We start from the raw sequence: 19,847 nt of genomic DNA, 5'->3' as shown, positions 1-19,847 counted from the left end.
GTGAACTCCGTTAAATTTAAATATAGCACGGGAATTGAAGATCGGATTTATATCCGTTTTGCGACGACACATTTATGTGGGCAAGTTTAAATGGAAACGTTTTAACAAATCAGATGCGATCAGCGAAAACGCATGAAATGACCAGGTGTAAACAGGGCCTATATATTGGAGTCCGTGGATAAACTCTTAAAGGGACCGCAGTCCAATATTTCTGCTGCTGTCTGTCATGTTAATCAAAGAACAAAAGACAAAGAAAATCACTTTCTGCTCTTGACTGAATACGTTTTATAACTTTAATGGTAAGCATTAATCTGTATTTCATTTTTACAATAAAGACTACAGCAATTCAAGTAATCAAATGTAAAATAACACTGGATGTGTTATTTTACATTTGATTACTTTAATTTCTGTAGTATTTCTTACCTGAATAAAAACTTACTTAACCTGAAAAACTTAGTTTCATAGCTCTCTTTATTCTATTGCATTTATTTGTGCTGTTGTTTGCAATTGTTTTGTGTTCTTATTTTATTACTGACTTTTTACTTGTTTTTTTATGAAAATAAAACTTTGCGTTGAAGAAAAGTAGATTTTTGTTTGTATATGCTGTCAATTATAGTTCTTAGAAAGAAAATCGGAATCGGCAAAAATCGGTATCGGCAGATCACACTAACAAAAAAATCGGAAATCGGAATCGGCCAAGAAAATTGTAATCGGTGCATCTCTACATAAAAGTACTGATGGAAGTTTTTGATCACCCAATGTGTGTAGGGCTAAATGTTTTTTGGGGGGGTCAACAAATGTTCTTTTTGGACTACGGAGGAATTTTTCAGTTCTGAAAGTTACAGTAGTACATCAAATATGTGACTCCTCAAAATACAACCCATTTTTAAGATGCCTGCTGTTACATATGGGTCACAGGTGTAGTGCAGAAATAACTTTGAAACACACCATTCATTAAGACCTGCGTCATTCCTTCTGCATGCCTTGCTTTAATGGGATATACAGTACCGTAATAATGGATTCCAAGCCATTATGTATTTCATTTCCTATGAATGATTGCTGGAAAACAGAAGAATATCTATGAAAAACTGCAAAATTGCTCAAGATTAAGGTGTTCACAGTCCTTTAAAAAGCAGAGTGAGATGTATGGATGAAGATGCATGAAATTAAAGCTGTGCTTGTGAGTGAATGTAATGACAAAGGAAAAGTACTATATGTCCTACATTTTATAGTTTGATTTCCCCATGGACCCTGAAAGCATGGAATAAAAAGATTCAATCAGTGATGGTACAATTTTGTACATTGGCTCATGCGTAATATTCTGTGATTTTGCTAATTAATTAAGCTGCTGTTGAAATTTTGCAATTGACATCCTTGTTCTAGAGAGTTCCAGCCCAAGCAAACGCCACAATGCTGCATTTCTCCCCTTCAAGTCGAAGCACACAAACGGCTTCATTTTATTTATCACAGACAGCGTTCTTATCTCAGACGAGTTCAGCATGAAGCTGTTGCTTTAGTGTTGAGAATATTGGATTCTAAAATTAAAGATGACTTGCCTGATTTGCCTTGACATTGCGTCTTTTGTTTGATTCAGATAAACATTTCATTTTGAGATTGAGCAGAATGCAAGCTTATTTACAGACGTTACGCACATGCAAAGAAGTCAGCTTGGTTTATTTCGATGTTAACACTGTCAAGGCTATTTTTTAGAAATATGATTTAAATGTGAACTGTACATTTGCTTGTTGACCATACTACTTTTGTTCAACCACTTGACAAACCTGTTAACTGTTTCATTCATATTTGATGTTAAACTATGTTTTTACATTTTCTATAGAAAACGTCTCGGTTACGTATGTAACCCTCGTTCCCTGAAGGAGGGAACGACAGCCACAATGCTGGGTGGCTTTTATAGCATTCTGGTTTGGTTGCTAGGCTTTTCTAGGCAGTTGCTTGGTAAAAATAACCCACCTACAGTGAATTAGTTTGTCTGTTTTGATCAAGTCTGATCACCTTGAAAAGCAATAGAGCACCATAGGCATCATTCATGTCTAGGTGTGGCGAGTGTTTAATACTTAGGGTTTGGTGTTTGTATGAGCAAAAGCAATATTTTCAAGGTGATATTTCAGCAGCTGTATTTTTGAATTCATCTTTGTGAATTGAAATGTAAGCTGTCAGGTTGTTCAGCGAGCCATCTCATGTGCAGAGGTAATGGAGACAATCAACCTTCAGTTTTAGAGGGACGTTTCATGAGGAACATTTGAAGTGGTCCTTGAAACTAGCTGGTAAAACAATGATCAGTGTTATAAACCAGCTAATTATGAGAAATAGCTTACTCTTCTTTCATTTCATAAGTGTATGCACTGTACTGTTTATTTTATTTAAAAGATTAGATTAACAGTAACACACTCTCTCGCTTTGTTTTTGAAAGAAGTCTCTTATGGTCCGCAAGGCTGTGTTTATTTGATCAAAAATACTGTACAGTAGCAACAGGAATGTTGTGGAAAAAATATTAGAATGTAAAGAAACTGTTTTGTATTTGAATATGTTTTAAAATGTCATTTATTCCTTTGATCAAAACTGCATCATTACTGCAGACTTCAGTGTCACACGATCCTTCAGAAATCATTCTAATATGCTGATTTGCTGCTCAAGAAACGGAAATAAGCCAAAAGCATAATTTACAAACCCACTCTCAGACGTTAAAGCACTAAGCCACTCAAATCAGTGGGCCACTCAATTCACTTATAATTGCATGGATTATTTATAAAACCACCCAGAGTATTATGTCTATGTGTAATTTTAGTTGTTCCTACATTTTTTTTGTGCGTTTAGAATAAATGTTAGTATGAAAGTTATTGATGAATCATGATTTACTCACTCACAAATTCATGTTTAGGCACAGTCACTGACTGAGACCCAGTGTGTTACAGTGATTTTCAAAAAGGAAAACGAAAAGTAAAAAATTAAGTTTAAAAAAAAAAGAAAAAAATTGTAAATTTATTTTTTATATTGGTCTAATAGAACATTATAGTTTCAGGTTTGAACCTTTATTGTTCAGTTGGTCTAAAAGCAAATAAACCTTTGCATGGAAAGAAAATAAAATAAATTGTTTAAATAGTATAATTTTGCTTGATTATTGTGGGTTTTATTAATTTGTCTGGTATTTTTGTTTTGTAACAGAAAATATGATGCATATTCTGAAAAGACATCACAATAAACACTAACATCTTTCAAAGTTGTCTATATTTGTACTAGTACAGTTAATAACCTAAATTAAACCTTGACTAAAATGTTTTTAGTTTTATCTTAACTGAAAATTCTAGTGCTGGGCGGTATGACCAAAAATTTATATCACGGTATTTTTCAAAATTATACCGGTTTCACGGTACATGACGGTATTTTTTTTTCATGCATGACCGGGTGTTAACCATATTTTCTACTGATTGAGAGAGGAAATACTGCAGTATATTGACTTAGAATGCCCTATTTTACTGTCATGATGAGTGAATATTGTCAAAAAATACCACACTAAATAGTGACTAAACACGACCCCTTTTAATACATGTTAACCAGGAGTCACTCTCATTTATAATCACAGCATCGTCTGATAAAATCAACATGCATCTACACTGAAGAGCGGCTATGCGGTTGTTTTGGCTAGATTGCTTTTTTGTCTCATGCAGCGCACTGCCTGTGTCTGAGTAACTGAATGCGCTGCTTCTCTGCTGCTCACTGCACAGAACAGACGCCGAGAGAGGTGACACTTTTCCGGGAAAGTCAGACCTCGCGGTCGCGGGACAGCACTGGAGAAATCTTCCAACTGATCCATAGCTAAGGTTTATCCCAAAAAAGTCGCTAGGTTTGTCAGTATGAATATTCAATGGAAAAAAGCCGCTAAAAGGGTCTGAAAGTTGCTAAATCTAGTGCTAAAGTCGCGCTCGTGTGTGTGTGTGTGAGACGCGGGAGCTGATGGCAGGGGGCGCTGGATATTTGTGGCGGTCAATGTGGATATTGTGGATGAGTTCTTCTTCATCTCATTTGCCTTAATTAAATTGTATTGGCCTTTATCACATGCATTGTCATTACTTAAAAGAAAAGTAAAACGGTGGCCAATTAAGTAAATATTTATTTACATTTATTTCGGAGTTTTATAAAAACGCTGTCTGTCTCTGTGTATATTGGCAAGTCTTCGAATTTTGACTTCAGTAATCTTCCCACACCTGCTTAACACCCTCTGGCTCAGCCTGCTACAGTAGCCACGCCCCCAGACTCTTGCTATTGGTCGAGCTAGGATGATTGACGGATCTGAGCGGACCGCTCTAAATGTTTTGATGGTGCCTAGATTCTCGAATTGCATATTTATAGTAGTCAATGAACAATAAACTGGGTTAAGAGAATGTATTTTGACATAAAAATTCTTAGAGCTTTAAGCGTTTACATGTCTGTGCTTGTGTGTTTGACAGGAGCTGGTTGGCAGTAGCCCTCCGCAGAAGAACTGGAAGGGAATCGCCATCGCCCTGCTGGTCATCCTGGCCATCTGCTCTCTGATCGTCACCTCCGTCATTCTACTCTCACCAAGTGCGTGCTGCTGTCCGCATGCCTCTCACACTTAATCATTAGTACAAGTCTAAAATGCAAACAAAAAGTAGTTGTGTCCTCATTCCTGACATGTGTATTTCTTCACATAAACCTGCATTTGTTAGATCTGTGTATATCGTTAGTATAAACTCCCATTGTACAATGCAAATATACTAGTAAGCATGTTTAGGGCTGTCTAATTGCATATTATCATTGTTTACTTATCCATTTAGTTTTCTGGTTTAGATCAAAGCTATCCCTCTAATGAATAATGGGACTGTAATGTAGGTCATGCTGAGATCTAATTGAGAATACATTTTTAACAGTAATGTTTATAGTCATATAAGCATTTGGCAGAACATCACAGGTAGTTTTTGTGTGTTGTTTGCCATGCTGTTTACTTCTCATATTAAAGATAAAACACAGATCTTCTCTGGAGCAGTTCATGTTCAGGATGGCGTCAAATGATTTCAATGTTTTTAAAAATGTATGTCATGCATTAAAATTTGAGTGCTTCAACAGACAACATTTCCAATTTTTAAGTTTGTTTTAAATCTAATATTTACATTATATTTTATTACCGTAAAATTTCCATATACTTCAACTTATAAACTTAAGTTCAGTTGCTGCCTTAAATTTTTAAGTATACTCAAATTGGCTGTACATGTTATTTCAATCTAAATGATATTAAACTGACTTCAATTATTAAGTTGTGAAAAAATTAAGATGAAGATAAAATGGTTAAATTAATGTGATGAGTAAATAGAAGATCATATTGTATGTTGCCATGACTCAAATCATTTTTTTAAGTGAATTACTTTTTTTTGTTTGTTTTAGCTAAGGATAACAATACTGTTATAGTGATATTTATTCCATATGATATATGAAGAAATGGATTGTCATTCCACTTTACCTTTCTTGCTTCTACTCTTGCAAAGTGTTGCAAGCCAGTTGTAAAGTGTTAAAATCCTGAATGGATACTTGTTATGTAGGGAGACGAACGATGAGCGTATAGTCGTCTAATAACAAAAAACCTCTGGCTGATTAGATCAATGTGCGGATCAATAGAGCTCTGAATAGAATGAGACACACTAGGGAGGCCCAGTCTCGCCCTGCACCTCGTGTCAGCTCTAGTAATTGGCTGTGGCCCTGTGGACCAGCGAGGGAGTTGTTTGCTGAAGCCAGACCTCAGGGGACAGAAGCCAGACAATATGGTGGGAGCTATGCATACATTTATAAAAATTAAAAAAATGTTGTTGTTTTCCCAATTAAATTTTTTTTATATTTGGTGGTCTTATGGGGCCTGAGGGAGGTGGTTTTTAACAAATTCCAGAGTTACTTTCAAAATTTGAAATGTGCCATCATTGAGGAAAAGAGAGATGCTCACCTGAAAAAGAAGGTGTAAGTTGGTGTACATTTTGCAAGAAAATACTATTTCTCAGTTTACTTTTTAGGCTACTATTTTTCAGTCTTTCTGCTTCAAAATTTCATGGTTTAATTAAATGTGTTAATTGCAATTTCTGTGAAATATACTAGGAATTTCTGAGTGAAAAATGTTTCCACGACCTTTTTTTTTTTAGTGCTTAAATATGGAGGAGCTATTTCAAGTTTGCGGGTATACACTAGGACAGTGGTTAGAAAACATATTCAGCTGGCAGACCACCAGGGGAAAAACACCAAACTCTTTTATTGTTGAATGTATTGTATGTATTGTTTTTAAATCAACGTGGATTATGTAATATATTTATATTATATATGCAATTTTCTCAACTTTAGAGTGTTCACGCTAAATTGAACCCACTTTTTTAAAAATACTAAAAAAGTACATCTTTATATTTAATTTAATCTTTATATTTAATTTGTATTGTCTTTTATATTGACAAGCATTTATAGTAAACTAACTACTGTATACTTAAATATTATTTCTTGAAACTTGTATGTCATGTATTTATATTTGCAATTACACATGTCACAGTTGCAGGTTAGTATATTCACTACACTACACTACAGTTAAAAGTACTTTGCCTGTGCTTTAGTATGTTAGACAACACACAAGTATAAGTGTACTTTAAAGTAATAAATGTTATGAAATAGAATGACTTTAAATGTACTTTAAGGTAAAAATTTAACATTAAAGCACACTTTAAAAAAGCGTGAAAAGTAGTCATTAAAGTTAACTAGTACCTTAAATTGCCTTTTGTCATATTATATTATCTGCAAGTGCAGTTATATATATATACTGTATATATATATAACTATTTTAAACTTTATTAAGCAGTTTGTCTTGACAAACTTCTCTTTTCTAGTCTTGTAATATTGTCCAAATCTTCTGCTCACAGATGATGATGACAGTCTGGCCTCCAAGAAGAAAGTCACGATTGAGGACATGTTCAGTGGGAAGCTCCAGGCACACGACCCTGAGGTAGCATGGATTAGCGGTGAGTGGCGGTTGAGTTTTACTCCCTGTTGTTCAGCTGCCAGCGCTGTGGGTGGATGCAGCACCTTTTGCATCATCTCATAACACCAAAGAGAGAAACTGCATCAGGATCTGCATCTAAAGCCTCATACTGATCGAATGCAATCTCTGTGGTAATTCAGATGAAAATCCCCATTTAATATGGATCAGTGTGGAGAAATATTCTCCCCCTGCATTGCTTATTCTTCTCTTCCTTTGTTCAGGCTTGAATTCTTTCAAGTTGGTTTAGAGGCTCTGGGTTTTCATCATACACTTATAGCAAATGACTGCAGAGCAGAACCAGCATCACTTTATTGACTTTTATTGACTGCAAAACTTGGATAGGGCTATGTATTACTTTTCATTGCTGAACATACAGTATACCTGAAAAAAAAAAGCTGGTTTAGACTGGTACATGGTTTACAGCTGTTTCAAATGGGTCATTTATGATCATCAGATGATACATATATGGTTTGCTCAATGGGATTACTAGCTGGGTATTTATTTTTGACAAGGTAGACAATCTTGTTCAAGTAGTTTAGTATGAAAACTAAATGGAATAAAAAAAAATAAAAAGGTAATTGTGAATTTTATCTCACAATCAAGCCATTTTCTCACAATTCTGTGCTTATATATCACAATTTTGTCTTTTTTCCACACAATTCTGAGATAAAGTATTTTTTCTCAGAATTGTGAGATGTACAGTATGCTCACAATTGTAAGAAAATAGTCAGAATTTGGAGATACAAAGTTTGCCAATTGCCTTTTTTATTTTTAGTTTCATGGTAGAAACAAAAAACAATTGTGAGATGTAAAATTCGCATTCTGAGAAAAAGTCTGGATTTGTAGATATAAACAAGTCAGAATTGTGAGATGCAAACTCAGAATAAAAAAAAAAAAGTCAGAATTGCTAGATATAATATACTCCTGAAAAACCTGAATTTTTTATATGTGACCCTGCAGCACAAAAGCAGTGTTAAGTCGCTGGGGGATATTTGTAGCAATAGCCAAAAATACATTGTATGGGTCAAAATGATAGATTTTTCTTTTATGACAAAAATCATTAGGATATTAACTCTTACCCCGCCAGCATTTTTAAAAAAAGATGCCAGCCACCGCCAGCGATTTTGATGATTTCCCCTAAAATTTCATGGCCTCCAGTATATTTTGCTGTATGAATATGAAGATCAATAAAGATCAGAGCCTCTACTTTTTTTTAAACAAAAAAAATCAGTTTTATTCTAACTTAAAGCATTCTTTTAAAATGCATAAAAATTGCATAATTTTGAGCGAAAAGGTGAGAAAATCACATTTTTATCAAAAACTACATCTGGGTAATATTCAGTACGATTATCAAAGCATAAATCCAGTAAATGATTAAGTTGCAATTGTGTACAATTAAAAGATATTATCTTTAAATGTAATTTTAAATAACACAGTTAAGACTACAATCAAATACTTCACTTGTACTTTAGTTGGTTAGTCAACACCTCAAAATAAGTGTACTTCTGTAAAGCATGACAAAAGATTATAAAACCATTTAAAATGTACTTTAAACTAAGTACAACTTTAAATTGAGATTAATACAAAGAGTACTTTCTAAAAGTGTAATAAAGTGTGTTCATTCATATAGTCAAGGGAACAAAGTACAATTAGGTATAATTACTCTTTAAGTAAAGTGGCCTTTTTCATTAATATTATATTATCTGCAAGTATATTTTTTTATAAAATTATACTTTTGAAATACACTACAAGTGCACATTCAGTACAATTAATCACACTTCTTTGTCACAAAGGAAGCTATTACATGAACAAATCAATGGTAGGGTTCTGGAATAAAAGCTCTGTCTCAGACTACAGTGCTCATGCTGACAGCAAGAAAAGCATAATCACTTAAACCAACACTGAACTTCAGAGAACTGGAACTATAACCAAGCCCTTCTGCTTGCTGTCCTGTTTTCACACGCTATCATTGCAGTTCTCACTGAGGTTGTTCTGGTGTATGTCTCTAATGCTAAGGCTTTTGATGATGCTTTATTTTAGCTATTACTTTAATTGTCCTGTGCTTGAAATTTTAATCGATTTTGGCAGGGTGAAGAATGGGATGTCCTTGTGTGCTTGTTTGTGTTATAAAGGTGCAGGCCTGGTACCTTGTAAACCGTGCAAAATATGTAAATCATGTTTTCATCTGCGTTTTTGATTAATCATTTTTTTGTTATTCTGCTGCTGAAAAGGCATTTGTTGATTTAAGGCTGTGTTTACCTCGGAGAAACAGCCCTATTATTCTCTCTCTGACATGCTCCACAACTCAGCGTCGAGCCTTTCTAAAAGCGATCACTCGTCTGTATTATTTATCAAGGCGGGTGCTATCTGCATTCAGGTCTGGAGCAGACTTGTTTACCAGGTAGGTATAACATTTACAGTCTGAATATATAAAGAACACAGTTGCTTTAGCAAAACAGGAACTTTTAAAGCGGGGACAATTGGGCCAGTGCTTTAAAATGAGCTGTAAAAGGGTTTTAAAGGCTTTTCAAAAGAAATGAATGAATACATTTATATGGGTTGTAAAAATAAACCCAAACCATTTTATGTGCATGAAGCACAATAGTAAAACTATCTGTCTGTTCTCCTGAATGAAGCAATTGTCCATAACTCCTATTGTTATTTATCGATCTGCTATTTCATATAAATATGTAACAATTTTTTTTCTTTTCTTTTTTGCTTTGTCATTATGATGTATGGAGTGTAGACTGATAGTAGTTTAACATAAGGCAACAAGCAATAACACAACTTTAAAAAATATTTATTTACTGTATATTATATATCTATAGTAAAAGCAATAATATAAAAATATAATTACAGTGAATTTTTTAAAATATATAATATATTATTTTATGTATGTAATATATATTTTAATATATATATTTGTATTTTAATATATTTATTATATATTTTAAAATGTAATTTATTCCTGTGATGCAAAGCTGAATTTCAGCAACCTTTACTCCAGTCATCAGTGTATATTATGTCATATCTATATATTAAGTAAGAACTAATATCATCAATTTTTCATTATTCAGTTTTTCTTAGATCCATACAACTTCTGAATAGTCTCCAGTTGAATGCTCAATCGTGAAAGTTCTTTCAGAACATCTGCCAGTTGCTTTAGGAGATTTTGGAGGAGGGAATCTGCTTCACACTTTTCACTCCAAAACTATAGTGGTTTGATAATAATGAAGTCAGGTGATTTGTTTGGCTAGGGAAGATCAGGTTCACCTTATATTTTGCATTTTAGGTAGGCCTGTCATGATAACAACTTTTTGTTGTGCGATATATTGCCCCAGAAATAATTGCGATAAGCGATATTATTGTCATTTTAAAGACCATTCTATGCCACTGAATATATAATCATAATGTAACAGCATAATAATGCAAGAAGGCCAACACACTTCCAAATGACAACAAACTTTAATTTTGTAAGAATATTTAGATCATGGATATTAAGTATCAAAATATTAGATACCTTAAAAAACCTGAATAACTAGTAAATAAACATTTTCTAACAAAAAGTGCAAAGTACCAAGTAGAAAAAACGAAAAGTGCACAAAGAACTTGTATGGAGATTTTTCCATCTACAGATTTTTCCCTGACCTTCTTTTCTCTGTAAATTAAGGGTGCACAGCACTATTGCTGAAAAACACAATTCCTACTTAGCAGTCAGATCTGTGCACAACGGCACAGATCCCTAAACAAGACCATATCTGCAGATGAAACTTTTTTTGTAGAAGCATTTTTTAAATGTGAACTAGCACCTCATGACTACACCACGTTGTGTACGAGAAGCTGCAAAAGACACAGGCGCAAGTGGAATGTACAAAACATAGTGACATTCATTTTTGAGTAAATATAATGGGCGATATATTGCGTCACCAAAAATTATTGCGGTCGTGTACATATATTGCTCGATAAGTCGATATATTGATTATTGCGACAGGCCTAATTTTAGGACAGGTGTCCGTGATTAAAGTTTTAGCAATAACAGCTCTTTCATAGATGTTGGCTTTGTGAAGATCTCTGTGGTCAGCTTTTGTAGAAACAGGGACTTCACCTTTGCTGTAGTGGTTCTGTGTTGTTTAGCCTGTGCTCAGCGGCCCTATCATTCACGTTTTCAACCACTATTCTTCTTCACTGATCTTGCCATTCTTTGCGTTCTTAAAATAGCAAACAACTGGGCTGTTGAGGTTACAGATGCTCCTGCTAAACTTTCGGCTTCCGTGATTTGTCCTTTGTGTAAATCTGACACATCACCCGTTTCACCGAGCACTTGTACTAAACACTACTGAACACAACTTGTACTGCACTGATATACAACCTAGAGAAGTAAAGAGAAAAGTAATTGCAATGTTTGTTAGTTTTCTTCACTGTAGTCTGCATGAATAATATAATAATGGCCATTATTTTATCCATATATATACTGTTTGTGTTTGTGAATTATTAATTATTAATTTGGTACATAGCTGTGTAATAGCCTAATAGATATTATCCCAAAACAAACCGATTCATAGTGATAAAATACGTCGTTCTCTCTCTCTCTCTAGGTTTATTTTGTGATAATGATCAGCTGACTGTACATTAATAGGATATCATGTATGTCAAGGATAATCTTTCTTTTTTTTTTACTTTTTTTTTTTTCAAAGACACTGAGCTGCTGTACCGTACCCCTGACGGCAATGTGATGGAACTCAATGTGCTGTCCAAAACCAACAAGACTTTGGCAGAGGGCAAGATATTCGAGAGTTTCAAAAACCAGGTTCTTACCACTTTGATTAACATCAAAACATTTTTTTTTTACTAAAGAAAAGTAACTTCACATCCAAGATGCATGACCTTTTTTTTTCCCCCTTCGGTTTCAGGGATCCTACAAACCGATCAAACTCCAAGTATCTCCTGATCTAAAATATGTGTTGGCGGCCTACAATATTGAACCGGTAAATGCTTTGTATTCTGATTTATAATGTGAAGGATCCAGCTGTTTGTTACTCAGATTCTCTAGTCTTTTGTTGCAGAGTCCGCTTATCTGTTGCATCACATCTCTTTCTAAAAGATGATGACACGATGTGCGACCGATCGCTTCTAAAGGCCATCTCGTCTGTTCTCTTTGTTCTACAGCTTTATCAGTATTCCTTCACGGCCTATTACGTCATCTGCAGCCTTGATTCTCCGTAAGTCTTGTTGTTATGACATACTCACTGCTTTTTACTGTCCTCTCGCCTGAGCTCTTCAGAGAGACCTGAATTGTGGATAGCACTGCCACCTAGTGTGTTTCCTAAGAATTGGTATCATTTCCCCAGAGCGGTCCATGCCTGCAAATATAACTTGTCTCCCTCCCCCCGATCTAAATTATTAATTACATGTAGCGATTAAACATCGCAAGTGCATTCAGTGAAATACATTAGACTTCATATAGGTTACACATCTACACACACACACACATCTTTCTCATTCAGCTCACACACACACTTTTACACTCTCTCTGTCATTCTAACAGATACATATGACATTATTTGACCTTCTCTGGTGTCAAATCACAATACATTTCATACATGAATGCATACATGAATGCAAAGCAACACACACACAAAGTTGTCCTGCTTTGAGATTGGTTTGTTTTTTGACAGAGAGAAAGTGGAGCTGACCCCTAATGAGGTGCAGAGCACCGTACTGCAGTACGCCGGATGGGGTCCCACAGGACAGCAACTGGTAAGAGAAACACAAACACACTCTGATGACAAACTCACAGACCGATGAGTCTCTAACAAAATGAGGTTTATAGAGGTAAACTTCAAAGCTACAATTAAATACCACAAATCACAAACACTGTTATAAGAGGTTGGTTTAATATTGTACAAGTTACTACACTTCAAAAATGCAAATATTGTCTAAGTATACATAATACAATAATACAAGTTTAATGAGCAGCAAATCGGCATATTAGAATGATTTCTGAAGAAACATGTGACACTGAAGACTGGAGTAATGATGCTGAAAATTCAGCTTTGCTGTCACATGAATAAATATATTAAAATAGTTATTACAATATTATTGTTTTTACTGTATATATGGTCGAATAAATGCAGCTTTGGTGAGCATAAGACTTCTTTCAAAAACATAAAAAAATTTACCATCCCCAAACTTTTGAACAATAGTGTATCTTCTGAAATCAGCATTATAAAAATGATACTAGAATTAGAAAATAGTGTTTACAATAATTTTACATGAAGTCACACTGCTTGATGTTTTGTATTAACTACCCACATGTCCATATAATTCTGCTCAATATTTAAAAAAAAAAAAAAAAAAAGTGGAGCAAATAAACAAATGTGAGCTGCTCATATCGGCCTGATTGTGTCTGTTTCATGCTGGCCGAGATAAAATAGGAGCTTTAGTAAAGCAGCATGACACAACCTCATTTCAAAAGAGCTGATTTTAGTTTCTTTCTGGCCTCAATTAGTGACGTTTGGAAGGGCAAGAGTCACTGTTACTCTTCCCCAAAGTCAGAGATTCAAAGAAACCCCGAACTAACTGTAGCTTTTAAATGTTTCAAAGGGATAGTTCATCCAAAACTGACAAATCATTTACTCACCCTCACATTGTTCCAAACCTATATGAGTTTCTTTCTTCTGCTGAACACAAAAGAAGATATTTTGAAGAAGGCTGGGCAACAATCAGTTGCTGGTAGCCATTGACTTCCATAGTATGGAAAAAAAAAACTTCCTACCAACATTCTTCAAAATATCTACTTCTGTGTTCATATCGAACAAGACAAGCACAGACACAGAAGCATTACTGTGTTTGTATTAGTAGTCTGTTGTTTTAGTGTCTTATCAGTCAACACAAGAAGTGCAATATAATCCAAGCCTGGAATATTTGTGTTATAGTGTTTACCTGCAAACACAAACTCATAAATGTATGGCACTGCACTGCATTGTCATAATCATACACAAATGCGTATTTGCTTTGTGTGTTATAAATAAAGCACACATGCTCACTTGTGTTTGTGTGTGTGAGCGGAGCATCAGGTGTGTAATTTTCCGGGCGCCCGTATGCTGTCCCGCACCCTGCGCCTCCGGCAATTAGTTTCCGTGACAGAGCAATCAGCAGGGGTCTGCGCAGCCAGAACCTACACTGAAGGTCACATCCCAGACTCCTCCGGGGGGGAGAGAGCGCGAGACGGATCATGGATGAGCAGAGATAGAGATGTAGAGGAGTCGCTGTACATCACAGGTGTGATGGAGGAGAACGTACACTCAGCGGGACGGGGGCCAGAGTGTAGACACATGCCATTGGCTCCGTCCCAAAACCTACTGAACCGCCTTGCTGTCTACATAGACAGCCGCCTTCTAAAGCTCAAAATAGCATTGCAACAGTGCATAATGCATTATATCATGAACAAAATGATGGATTATCAATGCATAAATCAATTTCAGAAATCCGATAATGTTTTTTCCTTTATTATGTTGTTATTATAGCATGGGACACATCATAATAATTGAATCTTTTCCATCTCGTCTGTGTCTCCACTGTAGTTCTACAGGGATGATGTATTTTTGTAGGCCAACGCTGAAGTTAGCATTAAATTGTTTCTCTCGCCAAAAAGCCAAATTGGGGTTTTCCATTGGCTTTTGAATTATTTTAGAAAATATGCTCTGTGAACAACTAAAGTTTAGGATTCTTACATGTTTTGTTCATCAAGATAATCTACACAAATGAACACAACTTTTTGGAGCCTAAATAGAGTCGGCAGAGGTAAAAAGCTAGAGTTAGCCTATAAACAAACTACCACCATTAAGAACCTGACAAATATATTCATCTTTATTTCAAATTCAGAAGTTGAGAATAGTTTGTCGGAATGCTGTAAAGCAGATTATTGAGAACATGCATTTATTTGTTCAGTATGATGACTTCTAAAGTCCCAGACAACTGCTGAAGTCCAATTTAGCCACTTGTAAGCAAAAAATTACGAGTGGGGTATCACTGATATTTTTATGCTGCAGGATAAAATGTGAAAAAAAATCTTGAGCTAATGTTTCCTAATTTCAGGCATTTAATCAAAAACCAATTCCAAAAACCTGTTGACTTCAGGAAAAAATGCTAACTTGTTTCCAGGATTTAGGACTTTCTGCAGCACTCGATTGGTTGTTGTAAAATAGCTTCAGCTTTCTCAACTTCACAATAAAGTCAAATAAATAGTTCACCTAAAAATGTATATTCTTTCATCATTTACCCTCATTCCAAACCTGTGACAGTAACACTAAAAACACTTCACGGTCAAATATTTTTTTTTTAAGTTTGTGTTCCACAGACATAAGAGACTCATACAGATTTGGAACATCTTGAGGGTGATTAAATGATGGATGCCCTACAACCTACACACCTGTGATGCACAATGCTCCCCACTGTATGTCGCAGCTCACTGGGATTTGGGAACAGTGAAGTTGTCTCCTATGAGCAGGTCACACAAATACATTTTTGAAGCTTATTTTTGTCTTTTTATTGTTTTGCTGCCTGTGGTATGTGTTTTCATCCTCATTAGACTACAGCAGTAAAGCAGTGATTCATAGTGAATTCATTAATGACAGAGCACTGAGCCATTATCTGCTGTCTGTCTGTCTGTCTCGTGAGCTGTACCTCTCATTCTGCTCACACTCAGAGTAAATGACAGTGGTTAGAGAGATTCATAACAATAACAGATAAATACCAGGGCACAAACGCAACCATTAGTCAGAAACAAAATCAGACCACTATTCATGAGCATTGCAGTAATAAGACACAATCACAGGCTTGAAGTTCTTCTTAATACTAATCACTGCAAAATGCTCTTAATGGTTCTAAATGCAGTACAATCATCGATCCTCAGCATTTCCAAAGCCGCAGTTGCATCTTCTCTTAACAGTTATCTGAGCTTCTGTTGCAACCACAAGCAGTAAAAGGGTCATTGTAATAAACTAGACTAGAAAAATACACAGGCCTAATGTGTGACCTCCGAATACATGCAAGCACACTGCAAGCAATACAATCATTTCACAATCACACTCATACTAGTTTATTTAATTTTGTCCACTACAGTTCAGCAGTCGACACACATGCATCATAGGAGAATTCTGAATCTCATATGTCATATCAAACACGCTTTTTATTGACATTGTTTCCTTGGCGTCAACTAACATTTGAGCAAATGTATTTTGGGCAAAATTGTTGGTTGTGGAAGGAATGATGCCAGAAGAGACTGTAATTTGTTAAAGAATTTTTCACATTAATCATTGCAATGATTTATTTCATATAAACCGTCATTGAAAAGTTTGAAAGTTTCCAACACAAAAGAAAGAAGTTAGGATGAACCGGTGACTCTGTTGTGCCGGATGAAAAGTGCTGTTCTAAATTGAATTTAAATTGGTACATTGTAAAGCTGTCCTCCTCTTAATGCAATATTGTTACATTGTAGTTTATTATCATTCTTGTTTTTATGAGTTTGTCTTTTTCTTCAGACATGGTCTATTTGATTTGCATAAGTTAGTACAACATATCTCTTTGTGATTTTGGCAGAATGTGATTCAGCTGCTGAAAAAATCCCACCAGAGCTTTTCACATACACACACACACACACACACACGTTTGTTTTTGTGAATTGTGGGGACATTCCATAGGCATAATGGTTTTTATACTGTACAAACTGTATGTGCTATTGCCCTACACCAACCCTACCCCTTACAGGAAACTTTGTGCATTTTTACTTTCTCAAAAAAACAATCTGTATGATTTATAAGCATTTTGAAAAATGGGGACATGGGGTAATGTCCTCATAAGTCACCTTCTCATTGTAATACCTGTCATACCCATGTCATTATACAAATTTGTGTCCTCATATGTCACAAAAACGTACACACACACACACACACACACACAAACTCTCCCGGAGCTGTCAGACATCCTGCAGACAGTCTGCCACCTACCCTGATTACTGTAGCATCACACAACATCTTGGATATTCACTAGAGATGTGTGAGATGTTACAACACACATATATTCAAATTTAGTGTAAATTGATCATTTAAATTCTTTTTCCCCCTCCATTTCAGTATGCAGCCAAATAGTTTACTGTTGAATGAACTTTGAATGGGCTTTTAATCATCCAAAGTGCAGGCATGTTCATTTGTCCTACAAAGCACAACAGTGACCACATTTTTTCTGGAAGTATTTTTCCCTTTGTTGTCTTCATATGCATGTCAAAAATTCTCCATTTAATATTTTGAAGCATTGAACCTACACATTACAACATTTGAAAACCTAAATAAAAAGACTGTGTACTTACATTCTTGCATGAGGAAATGAACTGCTCTCGTAATATAAATCCATGACTGTAATGCTTTAATGTGTAAGATACAATATATTTGAAACCTATTGTAAAATATTCAGAAATATATCAATAGTTTGAGAGTGTAGGGCGACCAGGTCAGTTATGTCATTCACACTGTTTCATTAGCATTTGCTGTGAGCTCTTTTGTATGTCTGTTTCTAAAGTAAGAGCAACTTTCTGATTGGTCGATCTCTCTTGAGGGATTATGGGTAGTGTAGTTTTTCACCCGGGATTATTTTTTAGCTGACATCATCATACTTGAAGTATATACTATCACTTAACAATCTCAGAGATCATGGTAGATCTGTCTTGAATGTTGTATACATTATTGCTAATTCAATTTCCCTATAGAGAAAAATAATGTGCCATAAAATCTTTCAGGTTCAGGAGTTACTTTTTTTGTCTGGTTTGACATGGTGTTTCCTACAATCATTAGTTCTTCTTTCCTGACAGATGTTCATCTTTGAGAATAACATCTACTACAAAGCGCAAGTGAACAGTTCTTCAATCCGCCTGGTGTCCACAGGCAGTCTGGGAGTCGTATTTAATGGACTTGCTGACTGGCTCTATGAAGGTAAAACCCATAAGCATGAATAATAATAAAAAACTCAGAGGAGTGTGTGCATGTAATAAAAGAGCAGAAGTGATTGTGAGTGTCTGATGTGTTTAGTTTTTTAGAACCTCCTGATGAAAACTGACATATCCGATATTTAAATATTGTCAAAATAATAACTCAGTTTACACATAAATACATTGATATAATAATAATAATAACTTTTATACTTATGCAACATGCAATATTATATAAACAATACGTGTAATCTTTGAACAGGATAATTTGTTTGTTTGCTTTGTTTTATTTTAATTCAATTACTTTGCTAAATTACTTATAATAATAACAATTGATGTTATTATTGATATGTATAATTGCAAAGAAAAATAATTACTGTAAATGCATTTAACTGTTACACTGTCTCTATTCATATACTCATCACTAAGGACCCTTTCTGAAAAATATGTAGGGAAATCAGATCAAAGCATGAATGCTGGTGTCTCTCTGAACCCGTTCATACTGAGTTCATTTCACAACAGACTCTTTCAATACCTTAGTCTGGGATATGATATGTGACATTCCACAGTATTTTAATTTCATCATAAGCATGCAAACTGCAAATGCTAAACATACGTCATATAGAATTTGGAAAAAAAAAATTCAGTCCTTGTTAATGAAATGCAGATATTATTAGACCTGTTTGTGTATTAACAGCATTGGGATTAAACCTGTTTATAATCTATTGTGCAATAGTGTGATTTAAGACAGTGTTCAAGTATAATCTGCCACAATCAGGAATTTAATCATATTTAATTTAATATTAAACTAATATAATACATACCAAATACTAATAATACACAATATTTAATATTCCTGATGATTAATGTAGCATCTCATCTTAAAATACTGTTTGCCTTAGGATTATGTTCTTTTAGACTTGTGTTTTTTCGTTCTCTATTAGTTATATCAAGTGTTTACTTACACTCAAATTCACACACACGGATTTCCCTGGCTCTGTGTGCTGCAGTGTGGGAATACTGCATGATGGGAAAAAAACATCTTACAGAAAGCTTTTTAAGAGTCGTTTTGTAGCTATTTTATCCATCTGGCATTAACTGGAAATTGCAATTAATTGTGGAAGAGTGAAATGCTGCTGGTTAAAACTGAAGTGACCTTGGTGACAACAGCTGAAAAGGAAAGTCATTTTAATGGCAGAGCAAGTTTTGAAATACTATTTCATTTTGATGAAATAGTATTTTTTCCCCCTTTTAAATCACTGATGAATCATTCACAATATAAGACCAGCAACATGTATTAAGAAGGTAAACAGGGTCATATTGACTTTCCGTTTTCAGCATGTGTGTATGATGAGCTGTACTTATGAGCAGAAGTAAAGCAGGTCAGCAGCAGCTCATTTATCATATCCCATCTCTTCATCAGCTGTGTGTAGCTGAGCTTTGGTTCTTCTGCCAGTAAAATACAGCAAGCAGTTCTGCATCTATTAAATCTTGGTTAGTTTATAAGGGTGACGGGGAAGTTGTGGCCTAATGGTTAGAGATTCGGATTTGTAACCCAAAAGGTTGTGGGTTCGAGTCTCGTACCGGCACGGATTGTAGGTGGGGGGAGTGAATGTACAGCGCTCTCTCCCACCTTCAATACCACGACTGAAAGTGCCCTGTTCCTTGTTTCTCATGTTCCCTGACTTTAGTTCACTTTGTTAGTTTAATAAATGACCTGTATGTAGATCCACATCCCTGCCAGCCTGGACTCATTCCCTTACATTGCATTTATAATGTTACAAAAGATTTCTGTTTCAAATAAATGCTGTTCTTTTGGACTTTCTC

The 19,847-nt window shown here is 35.1% G+C and overlaps 1 protein-coding gene across 1 annotated transcript in view; it reads left to right on the top strand.

The window, feature by feature from the left end:
• Nucleotides 1–19,847, top strand: part of dpp6b (dipeptidyl-peptidase 6b) — a 136,867-nt gene that overhangs the window by 88,362 nt on the left and 28,658 nt on the right. The window contains exons 2-8 of the mRNA XM_016241608.1: nt 4,467–4,581; nt 6,921–7,019; nt 11,734–11,846; nt 11,950–12,024; nt 12,206–12,258; nt 12,715–12,796; nt 17,904–18,024. Coding sequence (XP_016097094.1) covers nt 4,467–4,581; nt 6,921–7,019; nt 11,734–11,846; nt 11,950–12,024; nt 12,206–12,258; nt 12,715–12,796; nt 17,904–18,024 — 658 coding nt within the window. The remainder of the gene's footprint in view (nt 1–4,466; nt 4,582–6,920; nt 7,020–11,733; nt 11,847–11,949; nt 12,025–12,205; nt 12,259–12,714; nt 12,797–17,903; nt 18,025–19,847) is intronic.

Source organism: Sinocyclocheilus grahami, unplaced genomic scaffold (assembly GCF_001515645.1).
Source record: "Sinocyclocheilus grahami isolate Dianchi unplaced genomic scaffold, SAMN03320097.WGS_v1.1 scaffold628.1, whole genome shotgun sequence".
Taxonomy (NCBI): Eukaryota; Metazoa; Chordata; class Actinopteri; order Cypriniformes; family Cyprinidae; genus Sinocyclocheilus; species Sinocyclocheilus grahami.
This window is presented reverse-complemented; position numbering and strand designations above follow the sequence as displayed.